General features: G+C 35.1%; 1 protein-coding gene across 1 annotated transcript in view; it reads right to left on the bottom strand.

The window, feature by feature from the left end:
* The window catches only part of LOC104366730 (cadherin-7), a 92,264-nt gene that overhangs the window by 28,564 nt on the left and 42,889 nt on the right, over nt 1–20,811 (bottom strand). Inside the window, exons 4-7 of the mRNA XM_033010692.2 lie at nt 16,724–16,843; nt 14,267–14,434; nt 12,609–12,796; nt 866–1,119 (exon numbers count right to left, since the gene is read on the bottom strand). Coding sequence (XP_032866583.1) covers nt 866–1,119; nt 12,609–12,796; nt 14,267–14,434; nt 16,724–16,843 — 730 coding nt within the window. The remainder of the gene's footprint in view (nt 1–865; nt 1,120–12,608; nt 12,797–14,266; nt 14,435–16,723; nt 16,844–20,811) is intronic.

Genomic DNA, 20,811 nt, shown 5'->3' with positions numbered 1-20,811 from the left:
ATTACTACTCTGTATAAGAAAAGTAACAGGTAACTCAGTAATGGTTCAGCTTAGGTGGCGAACCTTCGTCCTTGACATTTGACCTTGGATATAGGAAAACATAAGGTCAAGACTTTGTGTTTTCTTATGGTCTCTTTATTATTCTGGGCATTAGATTGTGTAAGACTTGCAGGTTCTTCACACACTGAAGACAAAGGAAGAGGCCCTTCACAGTTTTTATGCATCTCTAGTGTTCATATCTCTTCCCATTTGAATGGAAGATATTTGTCTGCAACAGAGTTCACAAAAGCCAACAGATTATTGCCTTTAACCATCTTGACTAGGACAGACAGGACACTTCTTGTCCTATACATTTCTCTCACATAAAGAGTTTTTTCTGCTTTTTTTTTTTTTTTTTTTTCTGTGGAGCCTCAGCTCTGGTTTGCTTCCAAGAGGCTATATATGCAGAATATGAATTATTACACACACATACAGAGACACAGATGTGTAAGTATATTATGTATATATTTTTTTGGTCCTGGTTGACCTAAGAGAACATAACTTCTTAAAGATAGTACTATAGTCTCTTCCTAAACAGAGAGAAGTAAATATGAGTAATATGTTGAGGTTTTTTTTCTTTAGACTCCAGAAATTATATCTTCCCTTCTCTTCTTTGTTTTACAGAGATTTAAATGTATTATTTTTTTCAAAGGTTCTGACATTCAGGAGTATAAAAGTCAAAATCTGTAAACCCCTAGAACATCTCAATCTCTATCTGTAAGGGAAACTAACTGCTTTCAGTGTAACCAAAGACCCTCCCACAACAAAATGAAAAATATCAATATTAAGATTAAGTAAATAAACATTTAAGACATCTTATAATTACCTGACAGGACTATTTGAGGCATCTGGATCATGGGCTGCTACAGTTCCAATGATAGTGCCAACTTTTGCTGCTTCAGACACCACCATGGAGTACAAACGTGAGGTAAACACAGGTGGTTCATCAACATCTTCTACGATGATCTTCACTGTTGTCATATCACTGAAGGGTCCCAAACTCAGGAAGCGAGGGTCAACATGCATATTGGCTGCTTCTATCCTCAGGGTATAACTTGTCTTAGCTTCAAAATCCAGCTCCTATATAGGTAAAGTTATTTGGAAATTTTATTATCCAGTGATGTTGCCGCAAAACTGTTTCACTTACAACCATCAGTAAGTATAAAATGAACTTTGATGTTTGTATCCAACCAGCACTTTTGATTGGCAGAGTATAGTTGATGGCTCATTTTTTAACTTTCTCAAAATACTATTTGCAGTATCTATCTAGTGAGTATTCCCCAGTGACTTTAACGGTAAAGGTAGTTCTACCCTGTGAATGAAACAAGAGTTCTCTGAGTTAATGGAAAACCTTTCTGTGACTTCTGTGATGATCAAATTCTCTCCCAATATTTCATAATTGTGAATGAATACTTCTTTTCATCTTATTCATATTTTTATCTAAGGTAAAGTCAAATACTATGCCAGACTACCTAGACATAAGAACTAGATATAATATTTACTGGTGAAAACACCTCATTCAGAAAACTGTGTTGGATTTTTTTAGTTGTTTTCTTTTTTTTTTTTTTTTCATAGCACTGTTATTGACTAATCAATTATTACTTCAAGCTCTGTATAAATTTGTGTAGAAAATGTGGCAATCGGTTAAACTACGTTGTTTCGCTGACAATATTTTGTACTAAGATATATCTGAGAGATTTTTTTTGTTCTATTTTGCTTATTAAAAAATATGCATATTAATTTTCCCACCTTCATTCTGATTTAATTTTCTTTGATGACAGTTTCTTTTGGAAGAAATACTGCATTAGAATTAGAAATGACACCCCATAGCTAACGGGATATCTGTGATCTGGAAGACTGTCCCATAAAGAAAATTATTTTGGAGACAAAAAAGTATCTTAGGACACAGGCAATTATTGAAAGAAAGCCTCATGTTAATAGTAACACCATTTACACTGTATCTATAGTCTTAGTTTTTCGACTTGTATCTAATGTCTGGATAGCTATTCCTTTGTAATTCCAAGTTTCATTAAGAAGAGCAACAAAAGACCCAAACATTTCTAAAACTGCATTCTGGTTACTCAACTATCTTTTCAAACTATAATTCCGAGTGTATAAAACAGATTTTAAAAGGTTTTCTACAGTTCTGATTCTGAATATATTATAGGGATCTGAAATGTGCTTGCAAAATAATCTGACAGTATTTGCAGAACATTCCAGTACTCACTCAGAGGAACAGCAGAGGTGAAACACACATCTGTTGACCTACAAATGCAAGGGTCTAAGTTCTGCATCAAGTTACAGTAGGATATATCACAAATGAGCATTTTAAACTCAGCGATTATTCTGAAAATAATACATCTGTAAACAGTTTAGATTTAAAAACTAAAAATTAATTGCAGCACATCACAGTCAGAAAGACGTTGAACTTTTATAAGCTCTATGTGGCAGCAAAAGACTTCTCTGAACAGGAATACATGTGATCTGCGTGTTATGCAAGTGCTTACTTCCTGCACTGAATCAGAGCTGTAACATCCATAGCTTTCCAAACTAGATATGCCATAAAAGAAAAGTTGTCTGGATACTGGTCACTATCCTAGGTACAACTGGTCAGTATTTATTACTAAATCATATTTAATCTGTTTTAACTTAAATTTTAGTTTTATTTTTAAAGTACAATATGTGTGCTATGAATCAAACCTCACAGCCATTAATCCAAATCTCATGCAGTGCTAGAGTGGTGAAAAATGTCTCAGAAACTACATTTTAGGGTGATAACAATTAAGCAACTGACATGATCATATAAGAAGTAAGCTTAAAAACACAACCAAGCACACAAATATTGTAAGACTTCTCATTTTTCAATAAAAGCATTATATTAACTAAAGAAATTATAACCTGAAACGACAAAAGGCTGAGATTTATTGATGAAAAAAAAAAAAAAAAAAAAAAAAAGAAAGAGAGAGAGAGAGCTTTTATCAAACAGTGTATTTGCAGTCAAAATGTTCAAAAATATGTAGCAGAGAAGGGAAGGCTAATTCATTATCATTAATCAGTTATATCTGTTTAAATTGGATGATTGAGATTACAGCAATACTTAACCAAACACATAGAAATATATAATGAGACTGAAGACAAGATATCTTTCTATGATATACTAATGTCAACACCACAGTCATCCTAAGAAAAAAAAGATTATGAAAATTATGATTTAATAGACAAAGTGCATAAAGCAAAGTATATGTAATTGGGCAAATTATATAAATTTTAATTGGTATAAACTAAACACAATAATGAAGAATTATTATTTAAATTATATTTTGAAGATATTCCCGTGTTTCTGTATTGATTAAGGAAGATTAATTAGAACTTGAATAATTGAAATCATAAAAATGTGTTTTCCATGTGAATGTTTATTACAAGGGCTGACATACACATTTAAATCATTATATTTAATTCTTGTAATGTAGAAAGAGATCATTCTTTATTTGACTGGTTTACAGGAGTATTATACTAGTAGGGAATACACAAAACCCACTTTCATTAGAAAGGTATTTCCTCACAGAGAAGGATGCAAAACTAATGATGGTTTAGAAGAGCATTCTAAACAGGCTTCCTTACTAAGACCACATTTCACCTTCTCTAACTTAGGCATGTACATCTGAGAAAATCACCATATGGTGCTTACTTCTTCTGGGGAAGAAATCAGCTGGTATACTGATGAATGCCTTTTTTTTTTTACCACTCACCAGTAAGTCAGTCTCAATAGCTGAAAGAAGTGAACACCTGCTTTCAGCAGCACAAATCCTGACCTACAGTTCCCTCAGATATCTTCTGCTATCCAATGCCGCTGATAGTTTCCAAAATCTATAAGGGTCCTTGTCAATGAAAAATTTATAAATAAAAAAATATAATGTATGTACATATACAGTAGGGAACAGTAGGTGTTCAGAAGAGGGGAAGTATGTGTTTGTAAAGGGGTTTTGTAACATCAAATGGTATTGTGTTATACAGGGGCAATAATACTGTTTTATTTTAGTTCTTCATAGCAGTCTGTCTCCTGTGGGTGGGACAATGTCTACAAAAGGTACAGTCATCATCCTCAGTCTGCTCCTAGAAGATACACATCCTCAGATCCTGTGGTGAATACACTTACACCAGGTTTTGAGGCAGAATATAATCTGGGAATGTCGCGGTTTGGGCCTGGTCGGCAGCCAACCACAACACAGCAGCTCTCTCCCTTCTCTTCTAGCAATAAGAAGGAACGGAGAGCCAGGCTTGGGGTTAGAGATAGGACTGGGATGGAGAACAATCACCCTTTATGGTCACGAGCAAAAGGCAGACTCATTAGGGGAAGAAAAAAAGAACATACATTTATTACAGACACTAACAACAACACTTAACAGAGTAGGACAGTGAGAAACATTGCCACATCTTGAGAACACCTTCCCCCCACCCCTCCCTTCTTCCCAGGCTCAGCTCTGCTCCCGATATCTCTACCTTCTCCCCACAGCGGTGCAGGGGCAGGGAATGGGAGGGTGCAGTCAGTGCTGCAGCTTTCTCCATCTTCAGTGGGGTGAGCTTCTGGAACTTGTTCCCCCTGCCGCATCATGGTTCTTCTCTCACAGGAGACAGCCCTCCACAAACTTTCTCCTACATGAGTTCCTCCCATGTGCTGCAGCGTTCCCCACACTGCTCCGTCATGGGTCACTAACTTTCTCTGGCTGGTTTCTCTCCCACAGCTGCAGCCCTTCCTGAGCTGCTCCAGCGTGGGACACCCGCACATGCTGCAATCCTCCCCAGCTGAATTCCCACAAGAGCCTGGCCTTCTTCAGGCACAGCACCTTGATCAATCAGGTGGAAACCACAGGCCATAAATCAGTGTCTGCTCCACCATAGATCTTCATGGGTGGTGGAGGGCGCCGCCCTGCTGTATCACCACAGGATACAGGGGGGTCACTGCTCCGGCACACCTCCCCCCTCCTTTCTTCCTCCATTCCTCCACTGACCTTGGTGTTCACGCAGCTGCAGCAACTCCTCCTCACAAGTCCAACTGCACGTCACCACGTCCCTACTTAAATACATTATCGCAGAGGTGCAGCTGATTGACTCAGTTTCCAAACAAAGGTGGAACTGACTTGGAGCTCGGGGAGCTTCAAGAAGCTTCTCACAGGGGGCCACCCCTATAGCTTCCTCCCCTGCCTCCAAAAAACCCCACCACTCACTCAACCCAGGACAGGGAAAATAAACAAAACCTCTAAGATATGATTAGTATGCAAGAGTTCTTGAGCTGGTGGAACGGTTTCAACAATTCATAGATAATGTAATGAAGACGTTACATACGACTGACACTAATGAAAGACTGAAAAAGTGAACTGAAAAGATTTCATTTTTTTTTTTTGTTTCTTCTTATCTAATTATCACTGATGTCTGTTATATAGAGTTCAGTATTTAACTGGCCTTCAGATCATGCATCCATTTTTTCCTGCTATAACAGAAGTACAAGATACCAATAATGGAATGGCAGGTCAACAGACTAAAAATCAGTTCCTCTGTTTTGAAGGTTAAATGGAAAATGTATATTTCAGTCCTTCAGTTCAGTGAATAGAGCTTGACAGCTTCATTAATATCTGCATTAGTGTTATCTGATTAGATCCCCTGTAGGATCCATTCATCTTTCTCCCATTTGGGGGTTTCTGGGGTCTTTCCTGCTCCCTTTCTTTCATTCTTTCTTTCTTTGTTTTCCTTTTTTTTTTTTTTTTTTTTTTTTTTTTTTTTTTTTTTAAAGGGGTAAGAATTTTATCGTCCAAAGGAAATTACAGAACAAGTCATCTATATTACAGAGGTTGGATATGAAGTTATCATTTGCAGGAAGACCATTTTTGTAATGTTCATTTTTTATTGTACGGTAACTTTGTAATGATGTACTTTCCAGAGGTGAAAATCCCATTTTTAAACCCAGTTGAGGTTTTATATTGAAAACTGCAGTATATCAAGCAAATGCACATTATCTCTCAAAGGAACCATCGAAGCCTCTAGTTCTTACATTGTAAACTCTGATATAGGACTGAAAGAAAAATTTTTAGGTTAAAAAAAAAAAAAAAAGTGAAATATTGACAGCAATAGAAAGTTAGTTTTTCACTCAAAAACTTATGAAACCCCCCTAATTTCTATATAGTAATCTCTATAATAACCTCTTAGCAGATAATTTCTATTGGAAAGTACTTTACAACATCGTTTTCACATTTTATGCTCTAACATTCAAATTGGTTGGTGATATTGGTGCTAGGGCTGTGTATTGGGGGGAAGAATGAAGGCAAAGAGAGCAAGAACTGTACTATGGGAAATCTTCTTAATGCTTGTCACTTGCTGCAGTAAGACATGTCCAGCGACTCTCTATAGAGTCTTCAGGATTTTTTTTTTGCACTTAAGTCCACTAAAATATCTCCATAGACTTCAAGATGACTTCAATCGGATCTCATACTATTCCAAAAAATCACATATGATACATATAATAAAAGTATACCTTGCAGCCCTTTTTATTATTAAATTACCATTACTACTTTAAGCACCAAGCATTTGATAAAGGTGTAGGTGGATACAGAACATATATCAGATTTTTATCTTAAGATGCTTTTTTACTAAGCTATTATTATTACTGAAGTCTAACTATAAAACTGCAACTTTGTGAATAAAGTGAAATCTGTACTTATACATCTTTTTCAGTACACTATTTTTAGGAATAGTGCTTTGGAAACTACAAACAATATGGTCTTGTGTATGCATTTTGTTTAGAAAGTGAAGCCAAGATTCCATTCATGTGTATTACAATCAGGGTTCTGCAAATAGTCAACATGAATTCACTTTTAAATTGTATACACATAGCTTTGCATGGACACTTCAGAATTTGTTGCATTAAATGTCTCAATCATCATTCACTTCCATAAATATTTCGTCAGTTCTAAAGTTGTTACTGACAGAGACAAATCCAACACATTTTTTAAAACTCTAATATATTCAGAAAAATTACACTTTTCTTCGAAACACCCTCACCACTGTGAAATGTAGCTATGCAAATGATCTGAGTCCTTACTAACAGAGCATTGATAGAAGAATGTAAATTACAAGTGAAACCACAGGAAGGAATTGATCCTACTCTACAGATGGAGAATTGAGTCACAGTGTGAACCAGAATAAAATTTTAAAGTCCTTCTAAGAAATATAAATGCCCAATTCCTTTTCAAAAACTGTACAAGACTTTTTTGTTTGTTTTCTCTGAAAAGATCACCTAAGATTGACATTTTCCTCAATCCTGCTTAAAAGTAACTTACACATCTAATTTAGCTTTACTTAGGAATTCACTACAGACAGTGTGCCTACAGGGTGGAGAATAGCCAAATTCTCCCATTATTTGCAACGTTAGAACTCTAGCACAAATTTTGAGTAGGTGGTATCTCTAGACTGCTCTGTACAGGATAAAAATAAAAGAAGAGCTTTTTTCTGTTTCATTTGACAAGTGAGAACTTTTAATATATTTATTGTTATTATTATTTAATAAAAGAGAAAGTGGGACAAGAAAAATATGGGAAGGTTTCAACAGTGACTTGAAACTACTAGGCAACAAATCGTATGGACGTAGCAGGTTACAAGAAAAGACCCCCAATAGTTTTCCCAGTATTTTCCCACCCTTTCTGTAAGCTGAGAACACTTCTCTGAACTGTGTTTATGGGTCCCATTCACTTGTTTATACCAGCTTCTGGAAAATAAAGTTTGTCTTCTAGAATTTTTCATATCCTATTGCAAGTTGGAAACAGAGCACGGCATCCTACAAAGAACTTACACACTTTGATATATCATCCTAGATGCATGCTGGATTAAATTTTTGTGTATTAATTCAGTCAAGAATTCAGATAATGTATTACAGAAAAAGGTAGACTTTATTTTTTCGTGCCAATAACCAAATAAATGGTTCAATACTGTTTTTACTATCTTCTCTCATAAACTGAAATTCTAGCTTCACTGATATCACCAAAAAAATAAATTTTACCTAGATTTAATCTCTAGTTATTATTTAAACCACAAATTCATGAACAAAAGTTAATCCTTGTCCTAAAGAATGTTTTGAAAATGTTGTGAGGTTTTTTGTCTAGAATGAATTTAAGCAACTTGATGAAATACATGAACATCACTTGTCATTCATTTAATCCTGATTCAAACATCCTAATGAGGACAAAAGAAAATAAGGTGTCACAAGTATTTGAAAAAACATATAGCAGCAAAAATTGTACAGTGATACAGCATGCATGCTCCTTAGTTGTGCTGCACAAGGTAGTACGATCCTACTCTTTACTCTTTGGAGTGATGATGACCAAGTGGATGAAAACACAGAGAAAGTATTCCTCCCTTGCCTAATTCCATATGGTCAAGGGAGCTATTATAAGAGTACCAGCCTATTGTCAAATTGTTACCTTGAACTAAGGTGTCGTGGTTTGGGCCTGGTCGTCAACCACCACAGCTGGTCACCCTCCCTTCACCCTCCCCACCTGGGAATGGGGGAGGGAATTAGAGGGGTGAAGGGAGACTCGCAGGCTGAGATAAGAATAGTTTAATAATGCCAATAAAACGAGAACAATTATGATGATTGGGAAAAAAAAAAAATATATATATATATATATAAACAAGCAATGTACAGCGTAATTGCTCACCACCCGCTAACCAATATCCAGCCCGTTCCCGGCTAGTGACCCCAAGATACCAAGATCCTGCAATTGCAATCCTGGAAGCAAGAGAGAACCTTCCCAACCACCCCTCCTTTATATAGTGAGCATGACGTTCCATGATATGGAATATTTCATTGGACAATTAGGGTCAGGTGCTCTGTCCATGCTCCCTCCCTGCTCCCTGTGCCCTTGCACACGGGCAGGACACGGGGAGTCAGAGAGTCCTTGAAGTCTCGGTAGCAGCTGAAAACACCAGTGTGCTATCAGCATTCTTCTCATACCAAACGCAAAGCTAAATCCAAAACACAGCACTCATCTAGTCCCTGAAAAGGAATATTGACTTTATTTCAGCCCAAACCAAGACATAAGGTTTAGTCTAGTAGCTAGTATATACTGACCTCAGGCACCAGGCTGCACCAGTACTAACATGTTCAGCAACATGCAATCCCCAGTCCTGCAATGGCTATAAAAACTATTAGCAGAACCAATAATACTATTTGAAAAGCAGCACTGTTCTCAAGCTGTTTAGAAAAAAATCCATCCTGAATAAGCCATGCACGACAAAGAGATATCTGGATTTAGCAATGCACAAGAGATATAAAGGAGGGAAGAATACACTCCATATATTGATGAATATCACTGTTAAAGTAAAACAGTAATTATTTTTTTCTTCTGACTTTTGATGTTTTGAAGTCTCTGTGTCATAAAGTGCAGAGCATATGTTCAAATGTGCATGAAAAAACCCAAACCAAACCATAAATTAAACACACCCAAATCTCATCCATCAGTTTTGCCACCTTTCAAATCAGTATATGTATTAAAGTCCATTACACACAAGTAATCTTGGGAAATACCTAGCCATGTAACATTTTTCTTTTTCTAATATCACAATTCATGGTATTTCATTATTTATATAAAAATAATTTATTTACAATTTTTGTTGATCCTTGAGATTTTCTTTCATATTCCATCCACTTGGAGCATACAAAATCCAAAAATCCTGCTTTGTTCACTGAATTATTAAATATCGCTTCTCAAATTATTTTTTTTTATAAAAACTTTTTTTTTTTAATTTTATGATCCTTATGTGTTAAAAACTATCTTAGTTTTTTTTTGAGGAAGTCAGCTTTTCAAGTTGTCTCAAAATGGTTATCCTTCTAAAAACAGAATGTAAAATCCTTGGTTTGCGTGTGGAACTCTGGCAACCAGGTGCCAAACTTTCTCCACAACACCCAGCACAAAAAATGAATGGAGCTGTGCCTTCAGCTCCTCAGAGTTACTAGAGGTGATTTTCATGCCTAGACTGCTGATTTGTATGCACAATTGTAGCAAAAATATGCAAAGCTAAAGCATGCATTTACATTTAGAACCAAAGCCTGCCTTTTCAGAAGTCTTTGCCTTGGCATTTCACTACTTGATGTGTACACAGACATGTCATCTGAGCATAGAAATGCACACAACTTTAAAATGGTAGGCATGTGTTTGGAGGTTGAGATGTTTCACAGTGCCTCAGCTGATTTCAGGGGCATGAAAAGAAGAGAGATAATTGCACTTGGACGTTTACAGAACATCACATGCTGGGTAGTAAAAGGTTTAGGCAGATTCTAGGCTACAGACTTAATTTCTTCCCTGATTCCTTACTAACAAGCACACATTATCATGCAGAGATGACCTCTTCCCAGCTCCAGAGTGATCTGGCAGGTAAGGCTGGGTGGTTGAAGCCCACTTAACCTGCATACACTGTCATTATGGCCTTCTTTGTACTTGTTCTCCAGAGAAGAACAAGGTGCAGTTGCCTGTTAGCCACTGTGTTTGAGCTCTTCACTTACTTCCTTCCCTTCTAGCCAGTGTTCTCTGCAGGTTTGACAGGGAGAATCTTTCAGCCTTGGGCAAGGCATGAAGTTCCCTGGTGGGCAAATGAAGAGCTAAGGGCATCCAGAGGTTTGAGAGGTGCCCCTCAGCATGGGGACTCCCCTTTGGGTATGACAGAGGAAAGAAAGTCGATAATAGTAGCAAAATGATAGAAAAGTTCGAATGCTGCAGAGAAAAAAAGTCTTGAGTCCTTGTGTCAGAATATAGCAGCATCTAGGTTTAGAAATGATTGCCAAATTGGAGCATTTAATCAGGTGAAAATTTTGTAACCCTTTTAATGTGGTACAACAACTATCTCATAGAGCACTTCTCAAGATAAATGTTCAGTACTGAAAAGTTCAGTTCAGCTCCCTAGATAAAGTGATTACAGAAATAAAAAATGACAATTATTTGGTCCACTGTACAACACTGGAATAAGAATATTCCAGGAACAAATACCATGACTACAGGAGCAGACTAAAATTAAAATGAACTCATCAGTTCTCAAATTAGAAGCTGAAGCTCCTGACTAATTCAGCATTGTTCACTGTGGCACTGATAAATGCTCTCTCTCTAGGATAGGTATATTTCTTCCAGATCTTTGCTCTAAACCCTTAAATGAGCAGACTGAAGGAGCTACACTGAATTTGGCTGTTGAACAGAGAGAAAACTAACTTTTCATCACTTGAATTTCAAATGTGCTAAGCAGAAATTAGCAGTTTGCAAGAAGCTGAAGATAGATGTCTTTGCCTTGAAAAAAGATGATTCATATTACACATATTAGAGCCTGATCTTCCAAGGGTGCTGAACATCCTTCATTTTCTGTGACATCTAAGGATGTCTACCGGCTCTCAGCAGGTGGTCAGGGCATCAGAGTATTAGCCCATTGTTTTGCAACATCGTGCAGTATTAACTTCTTTCAAAGGAGAAATGTTACTGAAGTTTTATATTGTTTTAGAAAGGAATTGATGTATCAGAATGGGGGGGGGGGGGGGGGGGGGGGGGGGAAATACTCCACAGCTCATAAATTAAATTTACAGAGATTAAATAGTATATAGGGAAGCAAAATCTGCTATGGAATTGTATTAGCTACAAGCATAGTTTCTTGTTCAGGAACATACTTATACATATTCTAAAATACCAAATCAGCAGCACGTTTTAGGGGGCATTAAAATGTTGAACTGAGGGGCATAGATTCAGTATTGTCATCATCAAGTATTCACACATTAAGAGTATGAAATTTTATGAGAAAAGATTCTTTGGTCTAAAGTGTTGGTTATTTTTCTGTTCTCTTCAAAACTTATTTTTTTTTTGTGAAATATTTCAGAACACTTATTTTGTAAAAGAATAAGCTTTAAAACATGTTGCTGAGGTTTAAAATTTTTATATAAACATGATTTTTTGATTTTGAAATGTTAGTTTTCTAACTGTACATATAGAATGCTAAGGAGAAAAAATATTTCTTTAAATGTTTATAACTTTTGAAATATTTTAAATAATATCTTGTAAAACAACTATTCTTGTTGATACATAATTTTAATGTTAACAATGTGTGCCTTTTGAATAGAAAGATATTAACCAAAGACAATTAGGTTTGTTTTTTGTTTTTTTTTTTAATTACAGTTGGGATCCATTTTGCACTTGGAGCTGGCATTTTAACTGTAAGATATATTTTCAAATTTTCTCATTAATACAAGGACAAATGAGACTAAATCTTGAATTCCCATACAGACCTGTATGAGAAGGAGCTTTGAAAAAACACTCATCAAAAGAATACAGCTATTGACAAAAAGCCCACCAGAATTTTCAGTATAATTCATTAAAAAGCTCAAAATCACACACACACACACACACACACACAGACTGGAGTCAAGATGAAATACGCCAATGGAAAATTTTACTCCAGATATGTCTCATGGAAATAAAAGCTTGTACTCTCACTACCTGCCCCCATTTTGCACAGATCCAAACAGAATCAGTGAGAACAATCAGACTTACCTTCTGAATTGTTATGATTCCCTCCTGGGTGTCTTTGTCGACAGAAATTTTGAATACTCCCAAACCATCACCATCCACGATCTTATACTCCATTTCAGCATTAGGTCCCACATCTGCATCTGCAGCTTTTATTCTGGCCACCACAGAAGCCACTGGCAAAGACTCTGGGACATTATACTGATATGATCCTGTGAAATTTGAAAATGTAATTAATTCAGAGTCTTGTGGGACAGTAGGCTAAAAAAAAAAAAAAAAAAAAACCCAAAACAAATTTAGACACCTTAAAATCTACCTTCCTTTAAATCATGCACTTGAATATTTACTCAGCCTAACAGAATATATTCAGTTGAAAATAGAATTGTCCTTTTTTGCTAGGTTTTCCTTGTGATGGATACTACTTTAAATACTATGGACATAATTTATTCCTACGATGAGAGAAGTACGAGGCAAAGTTGTAAAAACATAATTCAAAACTTAAGTGCAAATCATGAGGCGAATGTCTGCTACAGAGTTCCAATGTAGAAAATATTTTACTTTGGTTTTCACAAAAGAGAAAAAGAGCAATAATATCTATATAAACTCTTATTCTTTTATAGTTGCGTATCTTGATTAGGCAGTTTGCAATGACTAGGACTAGAAACAGATTTATATTCATTTTTTTAACAGTGAGTGCACCATCTGCATTCTTGAAAAATCCAGCTTTTTCATTTAAGTAGAAAATGATATATATGCTATCAAAATGGTATTTGAGTGCACCAGTAACACCCTAACCTTCAAAAATAACTTCAGTTATTCTATTATTTATTCAAGCTGTTGGTGGCTTTAAATAACAGGAAATCTATTATGTACAGCTCTATTTTTTATATCATTGGAGGTGAAGCTGGAGTGGACATGAATATATTCTTCACATTATTTTAATTCTATTTAGCAAGGACCTCTTTGTTTTGTTTTGTTTTTAAAGAAAACAAATCATTCCAGACAGAATGCTATTAATAATCCGAGCTCTTCAGGTTTGAGTGTGCATGTGTGTGATCCATATTTTGGTTAGGGTGATATCCACCTTGGTCAAAGAAAGTAAGGGAGGATGACTTTCCAGCTCATCTGTGATTAACACAAGAAACACTGTATGCACAAGAGAAATCCTGCTAAAATGTCAAAGGAATATGAAGGATTAAGAGTCAAGTTAAAGAACTATGCATCCTGAAGTCCAACTGGCAAGAGATAAATATCTATTAATGTGTAACATTTTTGTCTTTTTATTCAACGAGAGGAATTAAAATACATTAATAAATGCACCTGCTCTACATCATTTCAATTGATCTGAAATACATTAGGTGAAGAACAAAGATTCTTCCAATGTAATAATTAATAATGATAATGATAATGATAATGATAATGATAATGATAATGATAATGATAATGATAATAATATAATAATAATAATAATAATAATAATAATAATAATAATAATAATAATAATAATAATAATAATAATAATAATGATGATGATGATGAAAAACTTGTTGTCAGTGATTCTCAAATAAATTAAGATGGAAGCTGAGCACTTTTATTCTTTGTTTAGAAATAGCATGATATGTAAACAAAATAACAATGTTTAGAAATAATATTACAAGTCATATTTTTACAAAGTAACTTACTTCGTGGAAAGCGGGGTGGGTTGTCATTAACATCAGTCAGAGTGACAGTTACAGATGTAGTCCCTGATAATCCACCATTCTGCCCAACCATGTCCTTTGCTTGAATAACTAGTAGGTATTGGTCCTTGGCTTCTCTATCCATATTCGGAAGGGCAGTCTTGATAATACCTACAGTAAGACGAGATAGGTCACTGGTTGTACAAGCAAATACGTTACCATGAAAGCCGAGTTTGCCTTTAACAGGTAGTAGCAGATCAGTGATTGCAACAAGAGTGGAAAGAATTAACTTTAACACCAATATCTCAGGTTTGACTAGGAGCTGAACTGACATACCACAAGCTTATTTTCAGTAGTCACCAAAACCCACCAATTTTTATTTAGTGATAGATTCTTTGGGTAATGCCATCCATGACTGTTTTTTCCGAATATCTTATTTCTGAACTACAGACTTCAAATGTCTGGTGAAACACTCCCTTTTCTGGAAGATATCATCTCCCGTGTTTGATTTCCCATTCTTTTAAAGTTAAGAACAGGATATTCTGCATTCATTTTTAAGATTCCAAGGTCAAGATTAATTTCATAATGTCTTGAATAGTCATTCAACACATTAACTCTTAATAATACTGATATCATGCCACACTCCTCATACATATGAAATTACTTTATTTTATCATGTATTTGCTTTAAAAATACCCAATTGTAAAGCATTAGCATTTTTGATTTCTTAATGGAAATACTGTAATATCTGAAGTAGTTTTTGTTATATTCATATGAAGGTCTATATACAATTTCTAATTAACTGATTTGAAATGAAAAATACAAGAAAATTCCATGTTTCATCCTTTCAATTCTGTTGATATAGATCAGAAAATAAATATGCCTTCTTAAAATGTGATGACTTTATGAATATTTCATGCTCAGTACACAGTACAGCCGCTAACTCTGATTTCCAGAGAGGCAGCCATTTACTCCACCAGCACATAGTGTCAGCAGCATAGGAAACATAAACAAATTAAATAAAGGAGAGACACTTTGGGACACATATCTCTTCATCTGATATTTGTTGAATGTTTAGTTAGAGTTTTATTTCTTTCCTCCTTTATGAATGCAGGACTTGCCATTAATCATCTGTGGATTGAAACATTTATTTCACAAACAGACTCTCTAGCACTATTTCACCCAACTTACAAGACGTGTTAAAATACAATTTATATAAAATCTCATAATTTTATTGTTTCTACATTGCTTTTTCTGGCCTGCTTGTTTTTCTATCATAATTAAATTGCCAGGCAGCATTGACCAATAATTTAGAAGCTAATTATCATGCACACAGGAAATCTGAGTATCACATCAAAGTGAAAATGTATGCAAATATTTCAGTCTGAATCCTTAAAGATTTTGATTTAGCAGAAACTACTATATTATTGTTCAAGGGCTGTCTGCAGTCATTATGACAATATACATTGCACATACATATACATGAAGAGAGAGAGAGACAGAAGGAAAATCACTATAAAGTGTACTCATAGTGGGGAGAAAGAAAGTGCTATATATCCCTGCTGAGGAAGGATCTGTTCCAATATGAAGATAATTATAGTACTTATTTTGGCAAATTTAGATGTTGTTAGAGTGTGACCTTTCAATCATAGCATTAGGATTCATGTCTGATTAAACATCACAGATAGTTTATGATAAATAGGGCAAATAGTTTGATTCTCTTTTGCCTCAACTTGTCCATCTCTAAATTAATATTTTAACTCTTCTCCATGTTTATGTAAGTGAAGGCTCAGGCACCAAACTAAACTGAGCGGACCAAGAACTTACTCTTCTGCTGTCTAAAATGATAGAGTAGAATGGGTATTGTTTATTAAATTTACAGAGAATTGAAAGTTGCATCTTGTTGTAGCTTAAAATTTTCACAAAATTTCATGAAAATAGTAAAAAAAAGGCTCCTCCAGTAATTTGTTTTGAAAATGGCAGCAAAATATTATAATAGATAAGGATAGAAAACACAATCCTTTCTTCTTCAAACTAATAAAGAAAAGATACATTTTCCACAAAATAACTTCAGTTTAAAAAGTAGAATGGAAGGTGATCATGCTGTAAATCTATACTAAAGAAAATCTGGCTATGCGATACTTAGATATTTCTAAAACAAACATCTGCAAAAGAACTTGTTCACAGCATCCTGAAATTTTCCTTGATCAGAAAGACAACAACAGGTAGCAGACCAGGGAACTGGTAGATTGACAAGAAGATAAAAATTCCCATTCCAGAAATGTCTACTTATCACATAGCTCAGGTGCATGGTTTTCATAATATATTCCGAAGAATAAGAAATTAAAAGATCAACAAATCCAAATATGTTCAATTAACCAAGAGACCACATTAATATGTTCCTAGCAAGTTTTAATGCACATTTTATTTTTTTCTCAGCATTACTGCAGAGAAAGTTACCTGTTTTTGGCTCCACAGAAAAGTAAGGTTGTCCTTGCAATATGCTGTAAACCACTCGAGCACTGTTGCCGTAAGTAGGATCATCTGCATCAGTGGCTGTAACTTGAACCACAGAGGTACCTGAAAAATGTTTAATGGTCTATTGTAGATAAAAGATCAAAAATGTAAACTACACTTATTCAGCATGCTGTGCCAATATATGTCTGGAACAGTGTGAGGTGGCTTTTTCACAGTTGTTCATCATTCCCATGCTGATTCAGCTTAGCGTATAAGGTCCTCTTTGTAAACCAGTAGTATCAGCTATTACAGAATTCTGTCTTCCCAAATAGTCTCAGCCTTTGTCTCACACCAATAAAAACCATCTCACTCAGCAGCTCCCTCTCTCTATATCTGCCTTTGGTTGGTGGAGGGTATGTGAACAATATTTCTTAAATTATGGTGATGCCTGAAGTATGTTTAAGTATGAAATACAGTAATAGTTTCCATCTGAAGAGAAGTCTGCATACTAAAATTGCAACGAGTAGTTAGAGATTCAAATACAGATACAAATAAAAGTATTATATATTTGGATATTTGTACACATATATATATAAATTAATTTAACCTATAAAATTATTTGCCCTTTTACAAAAAGATGGCTGAAGATTTTCTGTTCCAGTTCAGAGAAAAACTGTTGAGAGCTGTTTCTAAATTCCTTTAAAAAGTACTAATTCCTTCAATAATCTGCAGTCCTTTAGTATCAGTTATACCAACAAACTGCTGTATAAACATTTATTAAGCAAGAAATATCTCAGTGTTGATAAGAATAAGAAAGCAAAATCTCTAACTGGCTAGCAAGAAGAGCATATTTTGTGAGGATCTCACTCTGTATCCAGCTCCTATTCATTATGTTCTCCATGTCAGTTCCTATTTGTTTTGTTCTGTACAACAGCTTCTATGATGTATGCTGAGAGCTGAATAAAACAACACTTGGGAGCCAGGGCCTTGGCCATGGTCACCACCCTTTGATAGACTGGAAAGATTATTTTTTCTCACTGGCAGATTGTCTGGAACATCGAGACCTTCCATTCAACAGCCCAGGGACCCATTTGGAGGTTAGGTCACAAATTAATAATGTAGCAATTTGTCAGATGCCCAGTAAAGGTCTTCAACAGAGGATCAGATACCTTCTTAAAATGGATTTAGACACAAGATTAGAGAAAAACATTTGTTAAAGAGGATGTTCATTTTCCTAATGAACATATTTTTGACATGTGGAAATGGGAGCAGCAAGTCTAGAAATCACTTTTTAAGACAGGGTGAACTTAACATAAGTAGTATTCTGGTCAGTTTTATTTGGATTTTTTTCCAAAAAAAATGGAAATGGGTGAGAGAAAGTTCTGAAATTGTTCATGTCCCCCATCCATTTCCCTCAGCTTTCCAATTCTCAGTTGAGGATCATAAATGGATCCTGGGACCAGGCTGAAGGTTTGGAGAGAGAGAAATAAATGCAACCCTCCATAAAATGGTACAGATTACAAAGGATGGGACCTGCTTGAATTAATTCTGACCAGAAAGGTTCATTCATAAGATAACTTTATTCACTTAAATTATGGCCTAGCTAACACACGTTCCTGATCTCTCTTCCAGAGGTATCCATGACAAAGTATTATGATTGCAATTCTATTTTAAATGCAATTTTTCTCTCTTGTGGACTGCCTAATATTTTTGGACAGGAAAAAGGTTCTTCTCAACCTGAAATTTCACAGGCAACTATTAAGTAGATGGAAAGTTTAAAAAGAAAATTGGTAGTTAATCCATCAAGTCATTTATCAGTTATGGGACTTAAAATACATCAATTTTCTGTTCACTGGTAACTAAGAGCTTTGAGTCAGTATGTCAAACTGATTTTACAGATTACTCCATAATGTAATTTCATACAGGGGCTCATTTTAAACATGCTAGAGTCTCTCCAGCTTTTGAGTACAAGGGTATCATAATGACTGTTTGACATCTTGTGTTCTTTGTTAAAGCCAGGCTTACCACATTTACAAAGTCCCTAAGCCCTGCCAATGAAGCTTATAATGTCTGTAAATATTGGCAAAAGTGCTTATAAACCTCACACACAGTTACGTCTTTGCTCCTTGCTCTTACCACTTTCAAGGACTCCAGACCAATACAAGATCAAAGAAATTACAAGCTCTGCAACGTCAACACAGACATTTTGGAAATCCTGTAAGCTTAGAAGTGCTTGTTTGCTGTAAAAATCTATTGATGCAGCAAACAAAACCTCTATATTCCGTGAGATGAATAAAGTCAGTATCTGAATCTAATTGACTCTCTCCTAAAACACATAGATCCTTTAGAAAAGTTATTTTTTAAGTAGAAGTTCTAATACCAATCTTTCTGCACTCATCCAACTTGAGTGTAACAAGAAACTAAAAACCTGTGACGCTTTTCTAGTCCCTTTGTGATAATTAATTGCTCTTAAACATCAATGGACTGAAAGTTCTTTTAAAACTGCTATTGTCATTGTTTCCTTACCAGTTGCGCATAAAAACTTTGAGCTTCCAGAAGTCCCATACCAAGAGGGAGATTTCGGAACAATATTTTTTTAAAAAGAATATGCAAGCTAACATAAGGTATGTTAACTATGTGAAAAGTCCTATGTGTAAGAAATCCATTCCAAGGCAACATAATGCACAGAAAGATCAGTATGTGAAGATTTACAGAGATTTTCTCTGAGGAAGCAGATTTCTCTTGAAGAACAGAATTCCTTCAGAGGAATATCATTGCAACACAGAGCTGTCCTAATTTTTCTTGCAATGGATAGATGTCAAATTCATGCACTTATTTTCCTTTTTTAAAAACAAAATGTAAGCAATAAAGCTATATGGATACTCATGGATAGTCAATAAATCTATAGGTTGAGGAAAAATGGGTAGGTACATCATAGTTCCAACTACATCATCTTATAAAAGGAGAGTATGTGTTCCTGCACTCAAATTGTCTTCCTTTTATTCCTGAACACTTTGCCCTTCCTCATAATACAGGCAGTCAGATGTCATACATGTCCAAAAATAGGACCTAAAGGTAGCATGGGACAGTCAACAAATGGCACCATATCTTCAGTTCGTCTGAGAAAATTAGTGTTCCCATAAATCTTGTTTATGGCAGCATTCTTCAGAGCCTTAGACTCCAGGTGTAAACAGGACATTAACTCTGCCCCAGACTTTCATTACTGACTTGTTACAAGCTGTAGTTTCACAATTACAATTTTAAATATGTCTTACCGTTTGTGTATCTGAAATAGGTTGAAAAAATAAATAGGGTCTATTTACTGAAAAAGTGCCTTTCCTTCACAGATATGGATACCTCTACAATTATTTTTCTCTATAATTATGTCTTTGTAACAAAAGTTGAATATCAGTTCATTAAAAAAGATTCTACATGTAACAACTTCATAAACTTTTTCAGTAATTGCAGCAAATACTGAGGGAAAATCCATGCTTCTAATCAAATGGTGTTCCACATATTTATTTATTGAATTCTGTGTGGCTGGCACAGATTTCTGTTTGGTTTGGTTTAGTTTGTTTTCCAGAATGCTTAATCTATCATTTTTAACATAACCTTTAATAGATATTGATAGATATTACAGAATCACAGTAATCTGAGAACTTGACCTATTTAAGATCTGATATTAAGACAGAAGGAAGGGATGAATTTTTGGAGAGATGACCTTGAACTTAAGACATTATTTGCACATTAATTTACCCAAGTCAAGATTCAGCAATGTTTCTGATGTTGCAGGGATCAACCTTTTCTGCGATAGGGTCAGATAAAGGATAACTGGTGGCTGGAGTTTATTTTGATTTGGAGATCCTTTAAAGAGATTCTTTTAAAACTTTGAGTTTATTGTCTTAGAAACTTCTACACAGATCTTTTTTAAAAACTTGCTAGCAACTTCTGTGGTATTTTACCAAAGTTTTTAAATGAGTTTGTATGTGAAATGCTTGTGTGACTTCCATTTTTAATGTTAGTGAAATAATTTAAGGGGAAACTGGTTTCTAAAACTAGATGAACTTAACAAATGTTTATTTTCAAAACTG

The sequence above is a fragment of the Tyto alba genome, unplaced genomic scaffold, assembly GCF_018691265.1.
Source record: "Tyto alba isolate M040663 unplaced genomic scaffold, T.alba_DEE_v4.0 Super-Scaffold_27, whole genome shotgun sequence".
Classification (NCBI taxonomy): domain Eukaryota; kingdom Metazoa; phylum Chordata; class Aves; order Strigiformes; family Tytonidae; genus Tyto; species Tyto alba.
This window is presented reverse-complemented; position numbering and strand designations above follow the sequence as displayed.